The 22,341-nt window shown below is 36.1% G+C and overlaps 1 protein-coding gene across 3 annotated transcripts in view; it reads left to right on the top strand.

The window, feature by feature from the left end:
- Window positions 1-21,583, top strand: part of NFATC3 (nuclear factor of activated T cells 3) — a 79,078-nt gene extending 57,495 nt beyond the window's left edge. Inside the window, exons 10-12 of one of the 3 annotated variants that reach the window (XM_064519494.1) lie at window positions 8,058-8,159; window positions 17,793-17,822; window positions 18,022-21,583. In XM_064519494.1, coding sequence (XP_064375564.1) covers window positions 8,058-8,159; window positions 17,793-17,822; window positions 18,022-18,146 — 257 coding nt within the window. In that variant the 3' untranslated portion in view covers window positions 18,147-21,583. The remainder of the gene's footprint in view (window positions 1-8,057; window positions 8,160-17,792; window positions 17,823-18,021) is intronic. The other 2 variants (XM_064519495.1, XM_064519496.1) reach the window with 2 other exon arrangements.
- The last annotated feature ends 758 nt before the right edge of the window (window positions 21,584-22,341 follow it).

Genomic DNA, 22,341 nt, shown 5'->3' with positions numbered 1-22,341 from the left:
TGAATCCACAGTATAAGGAAAGCCAACTTTTTCTTCTGTATCACAAATATTAGTTGTTTTTAGAAACTGTTTTCATTGCTTAACATAATGAAATTGCAGAGCTGTTTCTGTGCTAACAAAGACATACATTATGCCTCAAATCACAGGGAAAGCTGCAACAGCCACACTGAAAAACTTAGAGTGGCCACTTGCTAATAATTTAGTGAAGCTTAATCAATATTCAGAGCACTTGCCCAAGGCTTTATTAATAACAAATTCTTTTAAATAATACTTGCTAAGGAAATTTAAGGAAAGTCTGATAACATTAAACAAGCACTTGGCAAGCAGCTCTATATTTGCAAGCACAGAGATTATCTCAATTACAGTTTAATATGACCATCATTCAGTGATTGATTCATTCAAAACTTGGAATCGGAGAAGCAGGAAGCCTTGTTCTTGCTTTTCCAATCTGCAAATCCAAATTAGGTGTCTAGGCTGAAATCTACTGTTCCAAAAATCTTTAAGGGCATAGTGACCAGAAACAAGCTGTTCAATTCTCTCACTGTAAATAAATACTTCCTCTGCTTAATACAAACATGGTTAGACAGGAATACTTTTCTCCTAGGTGTCTAGCATATTACTGTGGTTGAAAAAATAATTTAAAAAATAGCTTTTGTGTATAATTGAATTTCAGTTTCCATACAAATAGAACTAGACACAAATTGTGAATCTGTTACTCTACATTAAAATTAAAAAAAACAAAACATCCAAATATAATTGCATGCCTAAATACATACTGATACAGTATATTCTCCCAGCTAATATATCAAAGCGTGAAAGCTATATTTAGTTGCAAAGTAGTTTAAGGGTTACCAATTAAGAAAAACAGTCCTCTCTCAAAATAATACAAAGGCAAAGCCAATTAAAAATTTTATAAATCATGTCCCAATTACTGACCTTAAATATTTAAGTCAGTAGTTAAAAAACAAGAAACTCTGATAGCATCAGAATTTTACAGTGCACTGTTTCAGCATCAGCTTAGTAGACATTATCTTTCCCAAGAAAATAAAATCTTTGAGCAAAATTTGACTGTAATACTGAATTGCTACCTCATGACAAAATTTTAGTCCTGGAATTATGTTGTTTAGCCTGCCACAGTATGATTTAACTTTCTCTAAAAATTAAAAAAGTGTCAGTCTAGTACTCAGATCAGTACTTTCTAGAAACTGAAACTGCCAAAAATAATTATATAAATAATATTTTAAAAAGAGTGGGAGAATTTTCAGATTCTGACTTAACATTTGTATTCAGTAAGCCTGTAAAGTGTTATAAAAAAATATAAGCAAGGGACTAGAATAACTCCCCTCCCCCAATATATTTATACACACTCCAAAAGAAAAGCACTGTAAATTAATCAGAATTATTATTTGCTAGCCAGATGGTTAGCTTTGGATTACAATGTTGCCTGATGCTATTTAGTCCCTATAAAGTAACGGAATTGTTGGGGGAGGGTGTTCGGGTTTTTTAGGTTTGTGTTTTCTAAATTATGTAAATCTAGGTGATATTTCTTGCACTGAGTAATGATCTATTTTTATTAAGTAGTATTCAGCAGCTACCTTAACTGTCCTTAGCTGTGATAAGTCTCAGTTTTCAATACATACTGTCTCAGCCATGCATTTAAGACAAGCCCCCAGTCCTGAAAGCTACTCCTAAGCTGCAAAATCACAAGGACAATTCCTCACTGGCATGGATGCCATCTGTAGAATTCATTAATAGCTTTGGGTAGAACAAAAGGTGCAAATAGTAAAGACAACATGTATATATAAATAGTTACTTTGTTAAAGCATGGAACCTTACTACCTTCTGAATGTAGTTTGCAGAGTGCTTACTGCTGTTTCTGCAAAGGAAATTTTTTTAAATGGCATACATTCCTTTAAGCAAGACCCTTAAAAGCCAATTTCAGTGTCTCTTCAGCCAACATTCAGACTTTCTTCAAAATATACCCAAAAAAACCCCAATTCCCAAATCCACCATTTAATACAGAAATATAAAGCTGCTTCATCTCGGCTCAAGCAAAGAGCATCTGGACTAGCCCTTGTTCCAGCATTTCCTGGAAGGTGCAACACATCTAGATTCACCATGTATAGCTACCCCTTCTTTACAAAATCAAATATGCTTGCCACTGACCAGCTTATCATTTTTTTTTTCCTAATTTTTACCCATTTGCCCTTTACCAGGTAGAGCAATTTAGGCTCTGTTCAGACTATGACCAGACTATGAGTGAAAAATGATTACATAATTTAAAGGCAGCCCATCTATCTAGGTATCTGCAGAGCCTATAGAGCACACTTAGCGTCATTCTTTTTCTGCTGAAGTTTGTGTGGCTTTTTGTTTTCTTGTTTAACAGGATCTGATACAGCTTTCTTTAGGCTTCTCTAAGCTCTGCCTTGAATTTGCCCTTTTGTTTGGCTCTTCCCCACCCCTCATGATCCTGGCTTCCTACAGGGACATTTTCTAATTCACTTGAAGAAACAAGGAATCAAAATGCACGAGAGCATATAGATATGAAATTAGAATAATATTACAGAAAACTACTGAAACATGATACAATTTCAAAGCAAGTTTTATAATAGCCCTTAAAAGGTGTTCTGAAAAAAAACGGTAATTTTTCTGCTTAGGACTTTTTGGTAGTCTGCACAAGCTGGTGAACATTTGGATTGGAACTGCATAAAAGCAGCCTCTTATTCTTCATTTGTCCCCTCCCTTCATCATCCTCCACCTCTCATATGTTGGACCTTCTTTTTCCTTTACAGTCCTCCAGCAAGCCTGTCCTCTGCCCAGCTCCCCAGGCCAACGTTTCCCCGTACAGACAATGGAACGTTTAGGGCTGCGAGCGGGAGCAAACAGAAGCCTGAAACGGCCAGAAACAGACAGTTGGTCATTCCTGTCCTTTCCCATATTCATCACCCATACCATACTCTCTTGTATACTCATCCAATACGGGGTTCCATTTTTCCCTACTTGAAAAAGAGCTAGTCAGAGTTGGACTAGATCTAGCTGTTTGAGAGATGAGGCTCTGGGTTTTTTTTGTTTTTAAAAAGTGATCCTAGTGTGGTGGTTTGCCTGTCTCACTGTCAAGTTTTAGATTTAACTGTGTTCTAAAACTTAAGCTCTTCAATTTTGCTATTTAGGAGTGAGTTTATACCTTGGCATTCATGGCTGTCTACAGTGGTGAGATTTCTAACAATACAGCTGTATTAACCGTTTTTAAGGTATTTTATCAACCTTGGGTTGTATTCAGCAAATCAGGATGACCTGCTAATCCCCTTTCATTTTGTTACTCATTGCATCTCCATTACATAAAGCTGGAGATTAGAAAATCCAGTATGTGGATTTATTATAAATCGTAACCAGCAATCCTTTAACAGTTTTGAATACATAAAGCAATAAATCTGCTTTGTCAGACACATTCTGTGTAGAATTCAGAGCCATTTGTATTCCTTCATTTTTAATAGTTCTGTGATCAACTCTCTCTAGGGGACAAATTCTCTTGCTTGAAAGCTCAGAGATGCTTCCAATCTTTGCTACAAGATTTGTGGATTTTTTTTTTTTTAAGCTTCAGCTTAACTTCTGCAGAATCATAGTAGTAAATAATGAGACTGTATTGTGAGTGACTTTACCTTGTAATTTCTCTACATATATAAAATTTCTGCATTATCAAATCATTCTTAAAAACACGCATCCTCCTACCAAACAAAGCATTGAAGGTCTACAGTAACACAAACTATACTGAATGCTAGAATCTAGCTTAGTATGGAGGTGAGTGGCTCAGAGATCCATCTTCTTGCCAGTACATCTCAAACTGTTTTCTGACTTTGCTCCTAAGCATAGAACAAAATGTTGTACCTTGCAGCACACTGGACCTAGATTTCGTGGCAAGAACTTGAGCCAACGTTGTATGCTGAACTCTCGGAATATTCTTGCTGCTAAAAGGAAATAATAGTAAATTGTTTAGTAAGACTGTGTTCAAACTCCTCCTTTCATAGTATTCAGTGTATTTAAATATATATATCAAGCAGTGCAAACACTGCAGTAAAAAGCAATAGACAATTCTAATTCTTCTCATAAGCTTGTGGGTTCCTGCAGTGAGAGCTTGAGGTTGAGTAAGGTGATGAGGCAGAACCTAAAATGTATTGAAAGATAATGGGAGTCTGCTTTTAGAAATGGATTGGTATTAGTTATGAGCAAGATAAAGAGAGGTCCAGACACTGCATAGTAGGTTAATGGGAAAAGGTTGGAACAATGAGGAGAGGTGAAAAGGCTGTTATCTATCCTGGGTTGTCAACAGTTAATGGATCTTATGACCACATCTTCTAGTAAGTTCATTCACTGTGTTCATAAAATCTATGTTGGAAAAGCAACTGTTGAGAAAACTAGTTACAGATTTTTGAAGTGTTTGGATAAACCCGCAGGTATATATGACCATCTAATGTATGAATCCTACTATTTGCCTCTGTGAGGATTTCATCTCAGAACACCTCTTAGTAAATTCAAAGTAAGCACACCTAGTTGCATCACCCCCAAAAGATTTAAATTTAAAAAATAGAAGAGGTTAGAAATGTACTCTTGGAATGCAGGTGGCATGCTTATGTCATGGTGAAGATGCTTGTGGTAGTAGCAGAGCTGGAAGGAGTTAGACATATCATTGCAACGCTTTGGCCAAAATATGCTTAAGACACTTTTGCACTGCTTCCCACTGCATGGCATGTGTCCTGTATCTTCAGGGTTCAGGCTTATTACTTACTATGTTAGATTCTTCTCGTATGAGAGGAAGAGGCAGGCATATGACTTGCAATGAATGGTTCCACTGTGATATATAAGTACAGGATAAACATTGTAGCCATGATATGAACAGGGACTTTTGTTACTGTACCAAATAACTGCAGAACTTGTGCTGTGATTCTTCAGGCTCAAGGCCCAGTCACTCATGTCTGCGTATCTATAGACATTATGTGCAAATTAAAACTATACTCCTAACAAGTCTCATACGTTCTTATTTTAACATTTAAAAAAAAAGGTACTTTTTAATGAAGTTGGCATTAAACCTGAAATTACTGTAAGTACACCTGTCTTAGAGCTTCAGCAGTGGTCTAAGATAACTTGCAAGGCAGCCAACCATGTCCTTGATAATTTGCCATTGCAAATATGTGCTGCCATATGCCTGTTGATCACAAACCAACAGAATTACAGCTGGCTGCTCCACAGCAGCGAAGGCTGAAGGTTAATTATAGCCTGGCCTCCTTTTTGTAGTGAAAGTTGACACTACATCACTTACTCGTTCTGTGGAGTCAAAACCCAAGCTAAATATACTGCACTAACAAATGTGATGTAGCTGCAGGGATTCTTAATATAAATACAGCTGATAGAGCTCTATCTGTAACTGACAAAAGGCGGCATATATCCAAGGAAGCCTGCGCTGCAGGCTACTCATAATGTTCTTTGAGGTTTACCGATCTTAATTGCATCTGTAAAATACACTAATTCAGTCAGCTGTCCTCTAAAAAAAAACAACACTTCCTAGATGGGTACAGCAATACTACCGAACGTAAACAGCTGATACAGGAAGTTTCACATAGTTGTTTGGCAGCCTATTGCAAAGAACTAAAACAAACAAACAACCCCCACCCCCCAAAACCTACTCCTTACTATAGGAGTACTTGCAAACAATTATGCATTCCAGTATAGGATCCACTGTTCTGAAAACAGCACATTTTCTGGTATAAGGCAAGTTGGCCACACATCTTTTTCAGTTAGTATTTTCTGTGTCTAAGTACTAGAGGATATGCAAACTAAATTTTTAGGCAGCTACAAAAGAGTAAATTGCTTGACTCCTGTAAGATGAGATCCTGAAAACCAAAGGGTAGGACTCCAGTAGCTCTTTGTTCTGTCTATATTCTTAATAGCACTCTAATTTTAAGCTGACTGACTCATTTGACCCAAATCTGGTGCAGAAAATTGAAGGTTTTTTGTTTGATTTTTGGGGTTTTTTAAACCCTTTTTTAAGAGAAGAGGCCAGACAAAGAGGTAGACTTCTTAACAGTATGAATTTTTGAACATTTAAATAGGTAGATCTACAGGATGTCAGTTTTCTTGCTTTCTAATTAAATAGAGTAGTTTTTAATTTTAGTGTTTTATTCTTTGGATACAAACCACATTTTAATATTGCTTAGGGAAGTAAAAAAAACATTTCTCAGATGTATATGAAATGATCAGCTAAAGGAATTTCTGTTTATCTGCTGTTTAACTTCAGAATGCGTTGTTGTACAAAATCCTTATGCTATACTACACGCTTTAATAGGCTGTTGCTTTATTTACTGTGTTTCTCAAATGACAAATACGGTGTGTCCTAACCAAGTGCACACTTTATTCCAGAAGCTGGTGACAGGAGATGTGTTACTTGTGTTAAATACAACATATTTTGTCAGAAGTTTATAAAAGTAAAAGCATACTAATGTCATCAGCTTTATTAGGACACCACACGTAACTCAGAATTCCTCCATGTATGAAATTAATTTTAAAAAATTATTCAGAATCATATTTCTCTACTAGAGTGACAAATAATCCTTACTATATAAGCTATGTAGACTTCAGGGTGCAGAGACTTCTACTTAAAAGGATGAATTAACTCCACTGACTTTTGTCAGTATGTTGTCTACTCCTTTGAAAGTCTGAGCTTGAAAAAGGATTGTCCACAAAGGTTAATTCATTTCATTTCAAGGTAATTTTCTGCCTCTCTCTCTGGATTCTTTAGATCTTTCTTTAAATATGACTTTCCCGCTGCTCATTCCTACCTACCATGGTGATCGGAGAAGTGTTCTTTTCTTAATCTCCTGTTACTTGACCAGAATTTGCCCTTTGTCTACTCCGTTCCTTCAAAATGGCAGTGGACATTTTATCAAAACCAAGATACTGCCTTCCACGTCCAGTTTAAATACGTTTAATTTTACACTTTAAGCAATCTTAAGAGGTCATCCAAAGAAGTAATATGAACCACCTGAATTTCAGGAGGAAGTCAGAATAGAGTTCTTCATGCTCCCACGAGTCATCCCTAACCGGGGCTTGCAAATCACGTTGACAAAGCAGATGTGTGGCTCTATCCAGAAGGCACAAATTAGCCAGTTTCCAGAGTAATTCTGGTAACTGCATTAAAGCCCATCTTACTAAACTTGCAGCTTTGTCCTGGACAGAAAGGGGGGGGAGGGGGGGAAGAGTAGATTTATATAACTTGTGCATACTCACTAATCACAACTGAATAAATATACTTTTGTTAGGTAATGTAATAAATACAATATTCCACATTCATTTTTCCTTCCAGGAAACAGTTCAATGGAGTACATTTTTTCCAGTTCCTCCTTGGTACTCTCACATTGTCTTTGTCTGATAGAGCTGACTATACCAGGATAATACTCACTTTTGTGATGCTTTAAACTGTGGCCTGACTTACTGCAGATCAGCACCTTGGGGAAAACATTCAAATAGTTTGACAAGTAAAGGGGAAGTTAGTAGCTGTTTACAGCAACAGTTTGCTTTGTTTAAAGGACAGAAGACTAAAAATAGAAGTTTTATTTACTAGCACTCTTTTGCCTACCTTGTTCAGTGCAGGCAGTATCAAGTGGCATGAGCACTTATAATTTGACCTTATTAAGTAAAGCAGATTTGAGAAAATTGTAAGAATGAATGTTCTAAACTAACATAACTACTAAAATGCAATTTATGTAGTATGAAATCCATGATAAGATGACTAGATAGACATCTGAAAATTTTAACCCTTTTAATGGCTCTGGATGATAACTGAAAAGTAATTAAATATAACAAACTAAGTGATGCTGTTTTTTAGAAAGACTCTGACAATCTATAAATAGTTACTTATATCAAAATATGTAGTAGTTGTGAATGAAACCGGGTACTTGAAGTCAGTGCTATTAAAAGAAAACTGAAAGTCACTTCCTGGTTGAGTGAACTGTAACTTCTTGGTTTAGTCCAGTCAGTAGTTATGTCTGTCTTCTTCTCTGACACAGACAGTTTTATCTCTGACCTGGAATACCAGCCATCAGGTTCAACAGAGAAATGGACTCAACATTCAGCACTCATGTCCAACTCCTATGTGGAAAATCTAGAGGGTGAGTCTGCTTACTGAAATGCTTCAATGTTTGAAATTGGAGCACAAAGAAAAGGGGAAAGTGTTTTAATAGTCATAACATCTACAAGTGAAAAGTGGTATATAATACTCAAGTATTGCTATAATTGGACACCTGCCTGCTCTGTAATAGTTGGAAAATTCAGAAGTTGTGAGCCAGGTGTAAGCTCATTCAGTAAAAACCTCCACTTAAAGTATATATAGCTGCCACAGAACTTCCTGAGTGCTGTAGGATCTAGTAAAATAATAGAAGAGGCTATGAAAATCTTGAGCCAAGTACAGCCAAGGCTGTGGGGTGGCCAGATGAGTTAACTGTGATAAATTTAGGATGGTTCTCCTTCTTTTAAAAAGATGAGGCACTGTTAATTTAACTAGGCAGAACACAGTGGCATGCAGTACCAATCTTAAGTATCAGGAATATGGATTTCATAAATAGATTTCTAGTTGAATGTGCTCTACATTGGGGAAAGATCATCTGCATTTGCTTTAAGATGCTTTCAGCTTCTTTATTTCACATATAAACAAGATAGTTATCCACTATGACTCTCTCTTAAGTAGTAACTATATTAGAAGTTGACAAACGGTATGTTGGTTGTGTTTGTGTTTATACTCATTCTTCTTAAGTGTTTTTCATTTTTACAAACATCCCTAAAGTGCTAAAGAACTATCCTGTCCCTTTTTTATAAGGCACAATTATTTTCCACATCGATTTTTAAACAGGAATACCTATAAGTGTACAATGAATTTGGGATTGTTCAAAGTGACGTGACCTAGCTTTATTAAAGCCTTAATAAAACTTCTACACAATTAGTGTGTAGACCAATATTAAAGTTTAGTCACAAAACTATTTAAAAAGAAATTGCAAAGTTGGTCTTTTACCATTTTTCAAAAACACTGAGTTAGTTCTGCTTTGCTTTCATAGCAAAATGCTGCCCGTAAGGTAAGTAGATACAATTCAGAATGGCAGAACTAGGAAAAGGACTTTGTACACTAACATGACATTTTTGTATGTTGAAACTGCAGATGGATTAGTAAAACACCAGCTGTGGCTTAGATCATTGTTGAAGAGCACGAGTCCTTGAATGATGGAGTCATTTTAATAACAAACCCTTCCTCCCAAACACCAGTATCCTTAGGTAGAGGGCTGGACAGTTTTTGGCAAAACCTAAACTGTAAATTATGAAATGCAAGCCAACAGACAGAACCTATATAAAAAGGGCACACAAAGAGAACACCATATCCAGACAGAAGCATGCTCATGCACAGATGCTAATATCTAAGAAATAGGACTGGGAAACATGGAAAAAAAATTATTTAAAATAAGGGTGTTTCAGGTATTTGGTCTAAGAAAGATAATCAGCAAGATACCAATACATGTTCACACAGGAAAGGCAGAGAAATGGTTCTATACCTTAAAGAACACTTAGTGTCAAATCAGACAAGTTAACTTTATCAACTAGTATTACAGAATGGTTTTAGATTTAACTTCCAGGCTTAAAATAGGAAAAGTAGACTATCTAGATTATAGTACTGAACAGGCCAGCAACTGTAACTGTGCTGTGGGAGATCAGACAAGCTGCAAAGACAGGAAGCACAAGAATGGAATAATTGAGTCATCCTGTGTAGAATGGGTAAGTGTCATGACTGCTTCATGGAGCACTAAGTCATGAGAAGAACCCACATGGGGAAACATTGCTTTATTTGGTCTCAAGAAACGCACAGGAACTGGTTCAGAAATCTTTCTTTTAAAGAGTTCTTCTGTATCAGTTTCAGCATTGCAGGCTGTGACTTCAGAAGGGGAACTACATGAAAATAATGTAACTTAAAAAAAAAAAGGAGTCAAAAGGGTAAAATGATTGCAATGATTGCAAGCAGTCTGCAGACTGTCAGTGAAGGTTCAAACTAAACATATAATTAAACTGCACAGTGAGAAAGACTAGAAGTTGCTTCCAAATGCAGAAAACTGAAAAGAACATGAAAATAATTAAGTTAAATGTGAAATCTGGCGAGACAGAAGAGCAAGAAGTTCTAGATCAGGAAGTTCCTAAGAATGAGTTCTTAGTCCTAAAAAAGCAAGAGGCTTGAGGCCTGTCAGAGTACCACTAGGACTAGTAGATGACAAAACAGGAATTCAAGTAATTACTGAAGGAAATGTGAAAGACCAAGTGACCCTAGAAAATTTTTTGCATTCATGTTCACAGTCAAGGAACTCGAGATTCCCATGCCAAAGTCCTTTTTAAAAGGGACGTGTTGCAAGTTTAAGTGTCAGTAAAAAGTTTTTAGAACAAATAGATAAAACAGTGACAATTCACAACTGGATGACATGCCAGACAACAATTCCAAAAGAATAAGAAACAGCTGAACTATTAACTGCAAAGTATAACTTCTTGCTTAAATCTGATTTGGAGCCAGAGAACTCGAAGTTGATAAACGCGACACTGCTGCTGCTGCTCAGCTATTCAGAGTAATAAATAACAAAAATTGTCTGCAAACATCTAGAGGAAAGACCTCATGATTAAAAAAACAAAACAAAACAAAAAAAAAAGTCAGTAACATAAAGGAGTGGAAATGAGGGTAAGAGGAAAAAAAACAACCCTGCCCTGATTCCATACATACAGTGAACAAGCTGTCTGAACTATTACCAGTTAAAATAATCTTGAATTTGAATGGACAGTTCTTTGAAAACTTGAGCTCAGTAGTGTTCAAAAAAAGGGGCAAATAAAATGCTAGGATCAATTAGGAAAGCAGTACAGGACAAAACAAATCCCACATCTTGATTATGGTTTCCTTCTCCGTTTGCTGATGTCAAACTGGAATTAGATGCATACAAGTTATTGTTGTCAAAGTTTTGTTTGTTTGCTTTTTTTGTTGTTGTTGTTAAGGCTAACTAGCATGACCAAAGATTTGGAAAGGAAATTATGTTGAATGGGATAGGACTCTTCAGTCCAGAAAAGAAAATGAATGGGAGGAATTTAGTAAAGATCAATAAAACTAGTAGGTGGCACAGAAGAGGTAATGGAAAGTACTTCTTAGGAGAGACAACAACCAGTGTCCAACAAATGAAATAATTATGTAGCAAGTTCAACACAAATAAAAAGAGCTGTTACAACTTTATGTAGTTAAGCTTTGGGACTTACTGTCAGTGTGTTGTGGATGCCAAAACTTTACATAGATCAGAAAGACTGGGGAAAAAAGAATCCATATAGGATTGTTCAGCACAAAAGATACTGTCTCTGGCTCAGGAATTCCCTATGCCAAAGGCATTTTTGGAGGCTGACATGGTGCTGGGGAAGGATCATTGTGTGCTTGCCTATGTCTCTACTGACCATTATATACCAAATGGAATGTAATCCAAACTGGTTTGCTTGTAGTCCTCCACAGAAGTAGTGTTTTTTACCTATGAAAACCTAAAATGCTCAGTAATTGCTTATTAGAAAGATTGTCTTATTCTGTAGAAAGTATAGGTGCCAATTACAGATTACCAGCTTCCTGCACAGGAAAAAAGGTCACTTACACTGTTCCAGAAAGGTCTTTAGGGTTCAGGAATGGCTTATATTTTTCTTCATGCTCCAGTACATAGTACGTGTCTCTTAGCATTCACAGATTCATGGCAATTGAAGTACAGACTAGTGTAGGAACATGCTAGTATTTGGTTGGCATTTGATTGAAAAATACAATGTATTTACTTCTGTTGTTATAACTTCAAACACCTATGTCAGAGCTCACACTATATCTGAATGCTTTTTTAGTCTAATATAAAATATTTATTAAGATACTACAAGTATACAAGTTGAAACAAAGCAATGAGAGGAAAAAAATAGACCTTATAAATGTGTCAAAGCAGCAGTTCTTTTCTTTAAGAACTTGTCACTGTAAATTCTTAAAGCTTTTTATTTATCCAACCCCTACCCTCCTTCCAAAACCTGTTACTAAAAGCACCAGTTTTTGTGATGTTGGCATGTTTCATAATGCAAGAGCTTTGCTCTGTTGGAATCAGCTGATGTGATTTGTTTAAATGAGAATATCTCCTGAGTGGTTGGTCAGTACTGCTAACAGGACCGTGGGTTGAGGTTCCGACTCCAGAGCACTGATGCCTTTATTGGAACAGCTGATGAGATTATTTACCCCTAGCTGTATGTCTCACTTGCTGCACAGATGGCTGAGCTGTTCAACCTAATTTTAGTTTATCTTAAAACTCTGGATTGCAATTTACAGCAGTTTAGAAGACCTTCATGAACAGTCTGGTTGTTCATGCAGCAAACAGCTGGAGCAATAGCTTTATCAGCTGTCCCAGTGCAAGTCTTCAGTGATCAGGAGGCAAAGCCCTCAGACTAAAAGTTAAAAGAAAAAAATAAATTAATTAAAAAAAAAAAACCCAGGCCTCCAAGGAGTTGTGGCCCAGTTTTTGTATCAATCTCAGCCGCTCACTGTCTTTCATGTGTGCAGTCAGTAGGGACTTACAAAAGCAAACAGAACACTATGTGAAGTCAGAACAGTGGGAACAGACCACGAATAGAGCGAATATGTGGTTGCTTGTTTTACAAGCTTGACAGCAAATCCAGAAGTTAGAGCTGGTTATCTTCATCTCTGTCCTACTGGTATTGGTGTTAGTATGCTTTAAAAAAATAAAAAAAGAAAGAAAGAAAAGAAAAAAATCAAGGGGTTTGAGCCTCCAGATCACTTTCATGTTTTGTTAGATGCAGTACAGAGGAAAAAAAAGTTTGCAGTATGCTGTACTGCTGTCAGTATTGAGAGGTCCATCTAAGTCTGCAGCAGAATGTTTTTTTTTCCCACCAATCTAAATTCTGTTCTGCACAATCTATTTTTAGCTATTAGTATAAATCTACCAGCCAGCTTACATTTTGTGTAAATACTGGAGAAGAAAAAGGTGAAACTATTGCAAATAAAGTAACAGTTGAAATTCTGAAATCTGGGATAACTGCCAAAGAGGTCAATTAAATAGACACAGGATAGTTATTAAAAGTTATTTTCATTTCACAGCCAGAGAGGGAGAAACAAACTTGTATTGCATTTTGATCCATGCCATACCTGACAATCAAGTTTTCAAAATGCTATTATCACCTTTGTAGTGGAGGGATGTGCCATGTTTCTACAGAGATTGTAGCATGTGCCAGCCTTCTCTTATTTTGATCTTATTCTTGTCCAGTACTGATCACGTCATAAATCCTGCTTCTGATCCAGTCATTATTTCAAGATTAGCAGCCTTGATTATTAGCCCATAAAACGTTTGCTAGCACTTTTGATATTATCCACTCAATTGACACTGATCATTGATGATCAGTAGGTAATTAAATCAGTACTACATATTAGCTAGACCACTGTAACACCAAGAAACATGCTGAAGGGCAAAAGGAAATTTTATAAAATACAAGTATCGTGGTTTCCTAGTATCTGATTGCTAACTGGATGTCTTTTAAGGTTAAGTGAAAGGGCATATGAAATTTTATCTAGCTATATTTCAAGAATAGTGTTCCCCCTGCCCCCACCATAGTTGAAAACAGGAAAGTTGGGATAAAGCTTTCCTCTGCAAGTATAGCAAACAAGTTTTCTTTTGTTATATAAGATACCATCAGTGTTGCCTGAGCTCTGTCCTTTGAGGTCTGTTGAAGTAGACTTCCTCTCCCAATCTGGTCATCTAAGAACTTAGTTTTTGCTAAGCAACAGTCACAAAAAAAAAAAATCTGTGTTTATGTTCATAAGTTAAGACTTGAGTTTTAATCACAGACCACTGCAGATTCTGTGGTAATAACAACCCTATGTGGAGGAAGGTAGTATGTCATACATTCAAATACTAGCCTTTAGCTTTCTAATTCAGTCTTTAAGCTAATAGTATTTACTCCATCAGAAAGGAATACAAAAAGGGAAACCACCATATGATTCTACCTTCAGTCCTGTACATTTCAGTGCAAGATCTTACTTTTCTTATTGGCTATGATTTATATTTTAAAATTAATTCTTCATCAATTTATACCATCCCACTATCAGACAAGTTAATTATACTGCTGGTAAATGCAGGATGTCCTTCATAGAAAGCCAAATGCTTCCCAGTTTAGACATATCCAGTCATCTCATCATTTGCTGCCTTAAAGCTGAGTTGTGCCTCTCTTCAGTGAGCTATTCCAAAGGATTTCCAGGCTACCTAATTTTGGTAAATATTCAATACGGCTTCTTAACGATTTTCTTCAGGCTTTAAAAGACCAGCTTTCACTAGAAAAGCTTCTTTCTTGGTTTAAGAGTCCACTGCTATAGCTAGTAGCCTGCATGTTCGATCTGTACTCCCCTCTGTCCCTGTTCAGGCATTCCAGTGCTTGCAGGTGTGTTGGGCACAGCCAGACAGGCAGCAGCAAGCTCATAATCTTGCTTAGCCCATGCCCTGGCTCCCAGTACAGCCCCTGCTCCGCTGTCTCAGACCTGGCAGCCAGCCTACTGCACTACAGAAGGTGAGAGCACTTCTTTGATCTCAGCTACTAGATTCTGTGCTTTCTTTGAAGCAGTATACGATCATATGCAGTTTTGGGGTTTTTTTTTTTTTTAATGTAAGTCAGTGTACAGTCTTCCAGAGTCCACAGGCCTCCCCTTGTACATCTGTTGCTTACAGATTTAGACAGCTGTAGTATGAATTGGGCACTCTTGGATACAGCATAAAATAAGATGTGCTAGGCGGGAGACTACAAGCTATGAAAATGTGAAAAACCACCTTTGTCAGAGACAAATGACAGAAGGATTCAGGCTTGCATAGTTGTCAGACAGAACTCCAATTTAGACACTACTTATAATAATAAAGAAAAGGGGGGGGAGGACGGACCTGAATACTGGTTCAGTTTAAAATTTAGCAATCCTAGCAAAACCACTAGCGCAAGTACAACTATTCCACTAGAATTTTATGTTGCAGAGAATGAGAGAAGAGGATGAACTACTGGTACTGCATTCCAGTTAGAAATTGGAGATGTTTCTAATGTAAATCCGTATAAACCACATAAATCTCTATTTGCCACAGACTAACAGTGTTGTCCCCCCCACACACACACACACAAAAATTCTCTTACAGCAAAATGTAAGGCATGATAGTGCTATTACACTAAGGTATAAAACTTTTTTTGTAAACAAGTAGATAATTATTAAAAGAACAGACAAGCCACACCCACTAACCTGCAACTTGAATGTAATACTCTGTGTAATGAATTATGCAGCACTTTGGCAAATACAATACCACATGACCAGCTATTGTTTTCATGCTATAAATGTGATTTACGGAAAATTTAATGCCACATGGCTACAGTGCTGTTCAGTAAGTAAACACCTCTGCCTGTGAGACTACAGAATGATGTAACAGTATAGATCAGTGTGTTTTGATGTTGCCCCCCAAAAACCCACATGCTATTTATATATAAAATCTATCAAAACTTTAAAATTATTAGATTGTCATTTTCTTTAAGTATAAAAAGGATTTAGTCATGTTTTTAAATACTGCTCAAAGTTTTAATAGTACTGAACAGCTGCAATATTTGATTTTCACAAAACAACTGTTCAGCGGTATACAGTAGGTGTTAGTTACTAGGGTCCTGTAGTTAGAGCAAGTTAAAGAGTGTCCTGAGAGAAACCGGAGTGTGCTACTTATATGTGAACATCTAAATTCAGTAAAAAGCATCCTGTTTTGTAACAGCTGCTTACTTATGTGCTATGTTGATAAATAAAAATATTTTAAAAGGATCCTACCTACAGTCACAATTTTCAGTGGTATAAATACCAGTTAAATTCACTGAATGAAACAGGTTTTTTGAAGTAATGTGTTAGTGCTAGTAATGTGCTGTCTTGTAATGCTCAAGGGAATTGCTTTGTACATAGCGCACCTGAACTATTTTAACCTTTGGGCTGCCATAATGTGCATTTCTAACAAACAGATCTGTCCTTACATTCATGCAAGAGAGTACCACCACCACTGACTGCCTTTTAGATAACAAATACCTCCTCCACAATTAAATATGGTTATGTGACATAAGGTGATTTAAAGCTTTCCTAAATAAAATACAAAAATACAGATGGAACCTGTTTTCAGAGTAGGCTTTTATATATATATATATATAAATAAATATGTGTGTGTATACACAAATATATATATATATACACACACACACACACACACACACAGACAGTAAGGCAATAATATGCTATTCCTACAGTTTAATCACAATGAATTAGTGTTGTAAAATGTGGCTAATATATTAGCAGAATCATTAAGCAGTTACTTTATGTAGAAGCCCAATACAAAATTCTTTGGTGGCTTTCTATTCAAGTATAGAAGGTGATGCATTGGCTACCACTACAGATACTACAAAACATTCATGGACATAAGTGCATTTTCTTTCAGGTCCACTTATGATGCTACTGCTGCAACAGAAGGCACTGTTCAGACTGTTGAGTACTTTATAAACATAAAGCACAATCTACCTTCCCTGTACATTTGATTTTAGGACACAGCACATTCCTATTTTGTCCTAATCTTAAATACTGGAAGGAAGCTAAATCCTCCTATGGGAAAATTAAGGAAGCATTAACAAGGGTGGTGAAGGATATGACCGTTATTCTGTAAAGTGAATGGCAAAGTTACCCAATGGAGTATAAAGGAACAAAAGCCTAGTTTCAAAATCTGTTAAGCCTTTCAGTAGAAGCAGCTTACTAGGAAAACAAACTTCTCTTACTAGGAAAGGCCCCATTCAACAAAAGGATCCCATTATAAGTCAATTTATAAAAGGTCCAACAAATTTGTGTTAGAAGGTTTCTTTTATTATTATAATTTGGCATATTCAAATGTCTTACGATTAAGAGATTCAACATCTATTGCCACTCTGTGGAAAACACTTACCATAATTGCCTCCTCTAAGTATTATATGGTACTGTGTATTTTTGTTAATGTCTTACAATTATCTAAATTTTTTTCCTATATTAAATGTGGTATTTTTCTTCTCTGCTTAGAATGTTACCGATTCATTTTTCTCAGTTAAACTTACCATTGCCCCCTTTTTAAAATGGGCATTCACATCAGTGGCTTTAAGCTCCACCATTAAAGTTATTCCTGTCGTTTCCCACATTACATGATATTTGCACTTTTGTCTAGGCTTTAGAGTAACACTGAAACTTTCACTTGTTGATAATTTCTGCACTAATTTCATGTATTTATAGTGGCATCCCTCACTTGTAAATAATAATGATTGACTATTGTCTGCTGAATTCATCACATGCACACGATTTGACCTGTGTATTAGTCAGTCTCAATTCTTTGTGATAGAAAAAGCTGTCTGATAAAGGTAGGAAAGTTACTGCAGTTTCAGACATGCAAGTTTTTCAGAAGACTGGCTAATTAAATAGATATGTAGTACTAAAGATATTGTATTAACCCAAATCCAAGTTCTGAGGAAGTTCTGTAAGTAGCTTGATATGGCCAGGATTCCCACAGCAGAGTTGATTGTCGTTCCTGTTACGCTCTCAAACGGAAAGAGGTCTGTGGGGAAATCTGAACTTGAACTGAACTTGCTTATGCTGTGCCTTTCCGTTACCTCGTTTTCATGAATAATATACATTTACTTGTTTTCTTTAGTGTTTTGGGGATCCTCCAACATGGATTATGGTAAGTACATAGTACAATACTAAGACAAGCTAGAACTTTTTTTTTCCTTGCATAACTGTTACTGAAGGTAGTTTTCTTTTTCATCCTCTGTTTCTTAACTGTATGAAGGCTTAGCACCAAAATACTTTTTTAAAAGGGACATGTTGATGAGTGACATTTTGGAAAGCATAAAAACAGCCACTTTTTTATTTTTTTGTAGTGAATGAGATCATAGGAAGAGATATGTCACAGATCTCAGTATCACATGGAACAACAGTGGCCAGCCAGTCTCCACGTACATGCCCTGGATCGCTGGAGACAGGAATCTCTGATGGAATCCAGTAACAGATAAGCTTACAACTAAGCATCCATGAAAGCTTCACAATTTCTCTGAATATTACTTCATCCTCTTCCTCTTTAGACTTACTGTGCTTCCAACTCTGTGGCCTTTATGAACTGGAACAGTGGATCCTTGCATAGCCCTTTTAGTGGGTTACATTTTTGATGTAGAGACAGAGCATTTATAATGATAGTTCCTCAGATGCTGTAAAGTGACTTCTTAAAACGGACACACAGAATCTACACCAGATATTTTAACTGTTCAAAAGTTACAAACAAGCTTTGCTTTTTTGCATTTAAATAGAATACTTTTATATTGTAAGTGCTTCAAATGTGTGAAGATGTTAGTTTGCTCTTATAATATTCACAGTACTGAACGTGGAGAAAGATTTAATACACATCTTCAGTGTGCTGCTTTCCCTTAGAGATAGTATAGTTGTAACTGATGATTTGTAACACCTTTTGGTCATTTTGGAAAGCCTTTAAGCTTATACTGTTTAAAATTTTTTTTAGTAAGATCTTCCAGAGGCAAATCATACCTGTCATCTGAAGCCAATGCCGTGGAAGTCATTGTGTATACAGATACTTTAGTGTTTTCTCTCTTAGATTCATAGGAAGCAAAGCCAAATGTAGATCTGCACTTGTTTATAAACTGAAAATGTTACTTGATAGGCTGCAAAAAGACCATTCCATCATGGAAGTGTTGGGATAGAAATGACATTCCAAAATTTAACTTTTTTAACTTGTGGATAATCTTCCTGTACTTTGTTAGCACAGGCTCCTTCTTGAAATAGCTTTTCTTAGAAAGTTACATTCGTAATCAAATTTGAGAACTAGGATTTTAGAGTAAAGAACTGCAACTTCAAAGCCATGCTAGATACAGAAGAAATTTAATATTTGCTAAGGATCTGAGTGTTCCTGTTATCACTACAGAATACTGTTTTGAAATTACCAATTCAGTGGCATTCAAATTTTCCATGCAATAAATCATTTGGTCACATGTGTATCTTTTATGTGCTGTATGCCTGAACCATGCCACTTTGAAGTCCTAACGAGATGACAATTACAGTTCCCTAAATTTAAACTGTTTATAAGCTTTAGTCTGATAAAACATAATTTACTGTGAATTAGTGATTAAGTAGTAAAATTTGCCCATGTTGAATTGTAAATGTGTGAAGCAGAAGTTACCAAAGAAATGCACAAGATTCACGGCAGCAGTATACTTAGTGCTATGTTCAAAGGATGCATTTCCCTTACCCACATAATCTGATAATGTTTACATAGTTATCAAAAAATCTCAGGCCTCTATGATTAGAAACCTAGGAGAGGATCTGAAACTGCCTGTTTAGGCCAGAAACACCCACCACGACCACCCCAATGCCCCCTCGTCCCCCAAAGAAATTGTAGTTTACGAAACTTTCTGATATGGTTCATACAGGGTACAACAATAATCACAGCAAAGTAAGATCAGAAATACACTGAACCTCATATATTTAAGAATTGTTTTTAGCTCCTCATTTGGAGGAGTCATGATGTTCTAATGAAAATACAGAGCCAACACATTCAAAATTATCGAAATATAGGAAGGGTAGTTGCATTAAAATTAGGTCAGGCAACTGTGGACATTTTAATGGCTGAACACATGTGGAAGATGTGCCTCTGTTCTGTAGAAAAATGTTACAGACTCTTAGAATTACAGTAGAACATCTTAAAATGGACTCCATTAATGAAAAAACCTGTAAGAGTAAGTATAGATTTCTAATGATGCATTTTGGCAATCAGGGGGAAGCTTTACATTGAGCCTCTTGTAGACAAAACATTACACCTTAACTTAAGTCAGAGTCCAAGCAATACCATTAAAGTAGCTATAACCACACTTCTGTAATAGTTGAATCATTGACTTTTTAAAAGGCCATACATTAAGTGGGTAAAATTAAAACCTTTTATGAATTATTTCCTTTTAAGAGCGCAACCTAAGACTACTGTCTAGGCAATTCATAGTTATTTCAAACAACTTAATGCTAGGCCACTATGTATGTGCTGGGAATCTAAGCATCCTTTTTTGTGAATGTATTGTTCAATGGTGCAAATCTTTAAATTTGAAAGGAAAAAAAAAATTGGCAGGGCTGTAACCTGAAAAGTGTGATATTGTAACTGTCCCTCAGTGATGGTGCTTTACTCTGTCCTCTACTCATTTACGCTAATGATCCTAGAAAAGGATTGACATGTTCAGAAATACATCTACTTATGTTTTTAAACACTTTTTAAAAAAAGCAAAACAAAACCAAAAAAAAGCAAAAAACACTGTAAGATATGTAATTGTTTTCAGACTGTGTGCTGGTGGCAAGGTATGTCCCAGTTTTCATTCATGTACCAGGTCTTTTGCATTAACCATTGTTTGTAGGAGAATTCTAACTTCAAAGCTTTTCATACTGTATGGGATTTATGCTCCTTTATCCTACTGGTACAGACTTCTCCTTGCAAGTTCTCCAAGTAAGTAGCTGGAATTCATACTGTACCTAAAATATAGGAGCCCAAACAGTCCAGAGTTGCTATGCACTAAATTTTCTGATGCCTTTAAATACCTTGATGCCTGTAGACATAGAGATGCTTTCCTATTTAAAAATGAAATTAAAAAAAAATATATAGCTTTGGATACTAAAGCAGTTTTGTATTTGCCTTGTAAAAGCTTCAGTACAAGGGTCTTAATTTTATTTTAGCTTGTGTGATAATGTAGGTGAAAGACTGTTAATCTTGTGTAATTTTAGTGGTATAAAAAGCACACAATCTCTATTGGACTATGCAAATTTAATTAAACAACAGAACCCTGCAACTGTTGATATTTTGTTGGCATCCACTTTCTTGCCCTTAAGTCCTTTCCCCTCCCTGAGCCCTCTTCCAAAACTTACTACTAACTTAGATTATTAACCTGAAGGAAAGCCTTAATGATGAGGTAGCTTCTCTATAAGGCAGGTCAAAGATCAATGTTAAAAAAAATTAAGGGGTAGTATAGTAATCCATGGAGCAAAAAAAGTTTTCATTTCTGAAATTACCATAAACTAGCAATCTGAATTTCCACAGTAAAGCTTTCATATGTTATCAGTGGAACTGCCATCTTTTTTAAACCAAAGAATGAAAAGAACATAACCATTTTGTTCTGATGCAAACAAAGCTTTGAAAGTCTATTTTTGATACTCACAATGGATGTCATTCCTTGCGGTTTGGAAATCATTCAAATTGAAGTTTTATATTTAAAAATATGGGACAATAAAGATTAAGTTCTAGATGTTTACAGAGCCTTGTATTGTAATTTCATGTACATTTTGTATTTTAAACTTTTTTTGTAAGTTATGATTGCAGTGCTACTTGCAGAAATAAAGGGAAGAACTTGCATTTTTAGGCTCTTAAAATCATAGTGTGGAAATAAATAAAAAGAATGCAAATTTGTTGTCATTTATTGAACATACAGCCCCAAATGCAGAGTGGGAAGAAACTATATTTGTGATGCAGTGGTAAACAGCTGTGCTGAGGTATGACATGACGTTATGAAATGTAGGACACTTAGGATTCTCCCTGGAAGAGTGGTGCTTTTGAACCAATACTATAAGACATTGGGGCTCAACTGTGAGCCAACAACCATGAGCCTATACATATTTAATGAGAGATCAGCAGTGCTGACAGCATATCAGTCTGCACAATTACTGGTGATTTTCTGTTTGCAAATGAGACTGTTTCAATTGAACTGTCACAAGATTATCTCAAGAATTATTATTACTCAGGGCAGCATCATAAACAGTAATCTTCATTCTTGAAAGGGCATAATCACGGGCATAATGCAATTAAACTGTTTCAGAAACAGATGTAGAAATCCTACAGTCAAAATCCAAATTATTTACTAAGGCTTGGCTAATCAAGCAGTACTAAGGGAAATGCCTTCAGGAACAGCATTATGGATTCAGGCTTTAAAATCTAAATCCCATCTGGGTGATATTAGTGACACTGAAAAGATTTTTAGCTCCCCTGTAGGTAAAAGACTCTATAAAATCTCTAGGTGAATCTGTGAAATCTCTAGGTGTATTAAGCAGTACAGGTGCTCCAAATTCTAAGTTTAGGTGAAAGCTCTGGCAATGCTGCAACTGCCCAAGAGAGGGAAGGGGCACAAATCACAGCGATCTCCTACTCGCATTGCACAGCAAGACCA

This window comes from Dromaius novaehollandiae, chromosome 13, assembly GCF_036370855.1.
Source record: "Dromaius novaehollandiae isolate bDroNov1 chromosome 13, bDroNov1.hap1, whole genome shotgun sequence".
NCBI lineage: Eukaryota > Metazoa > Chordata > Aves > Casuariiformes > Dromaiidae > Dromaius > Dromaius novaehollandiae.
Note: the sequence above shows the minus strand (reverse complement) of the source record. Positions and strands in the feature narration are given on the sequence as shown.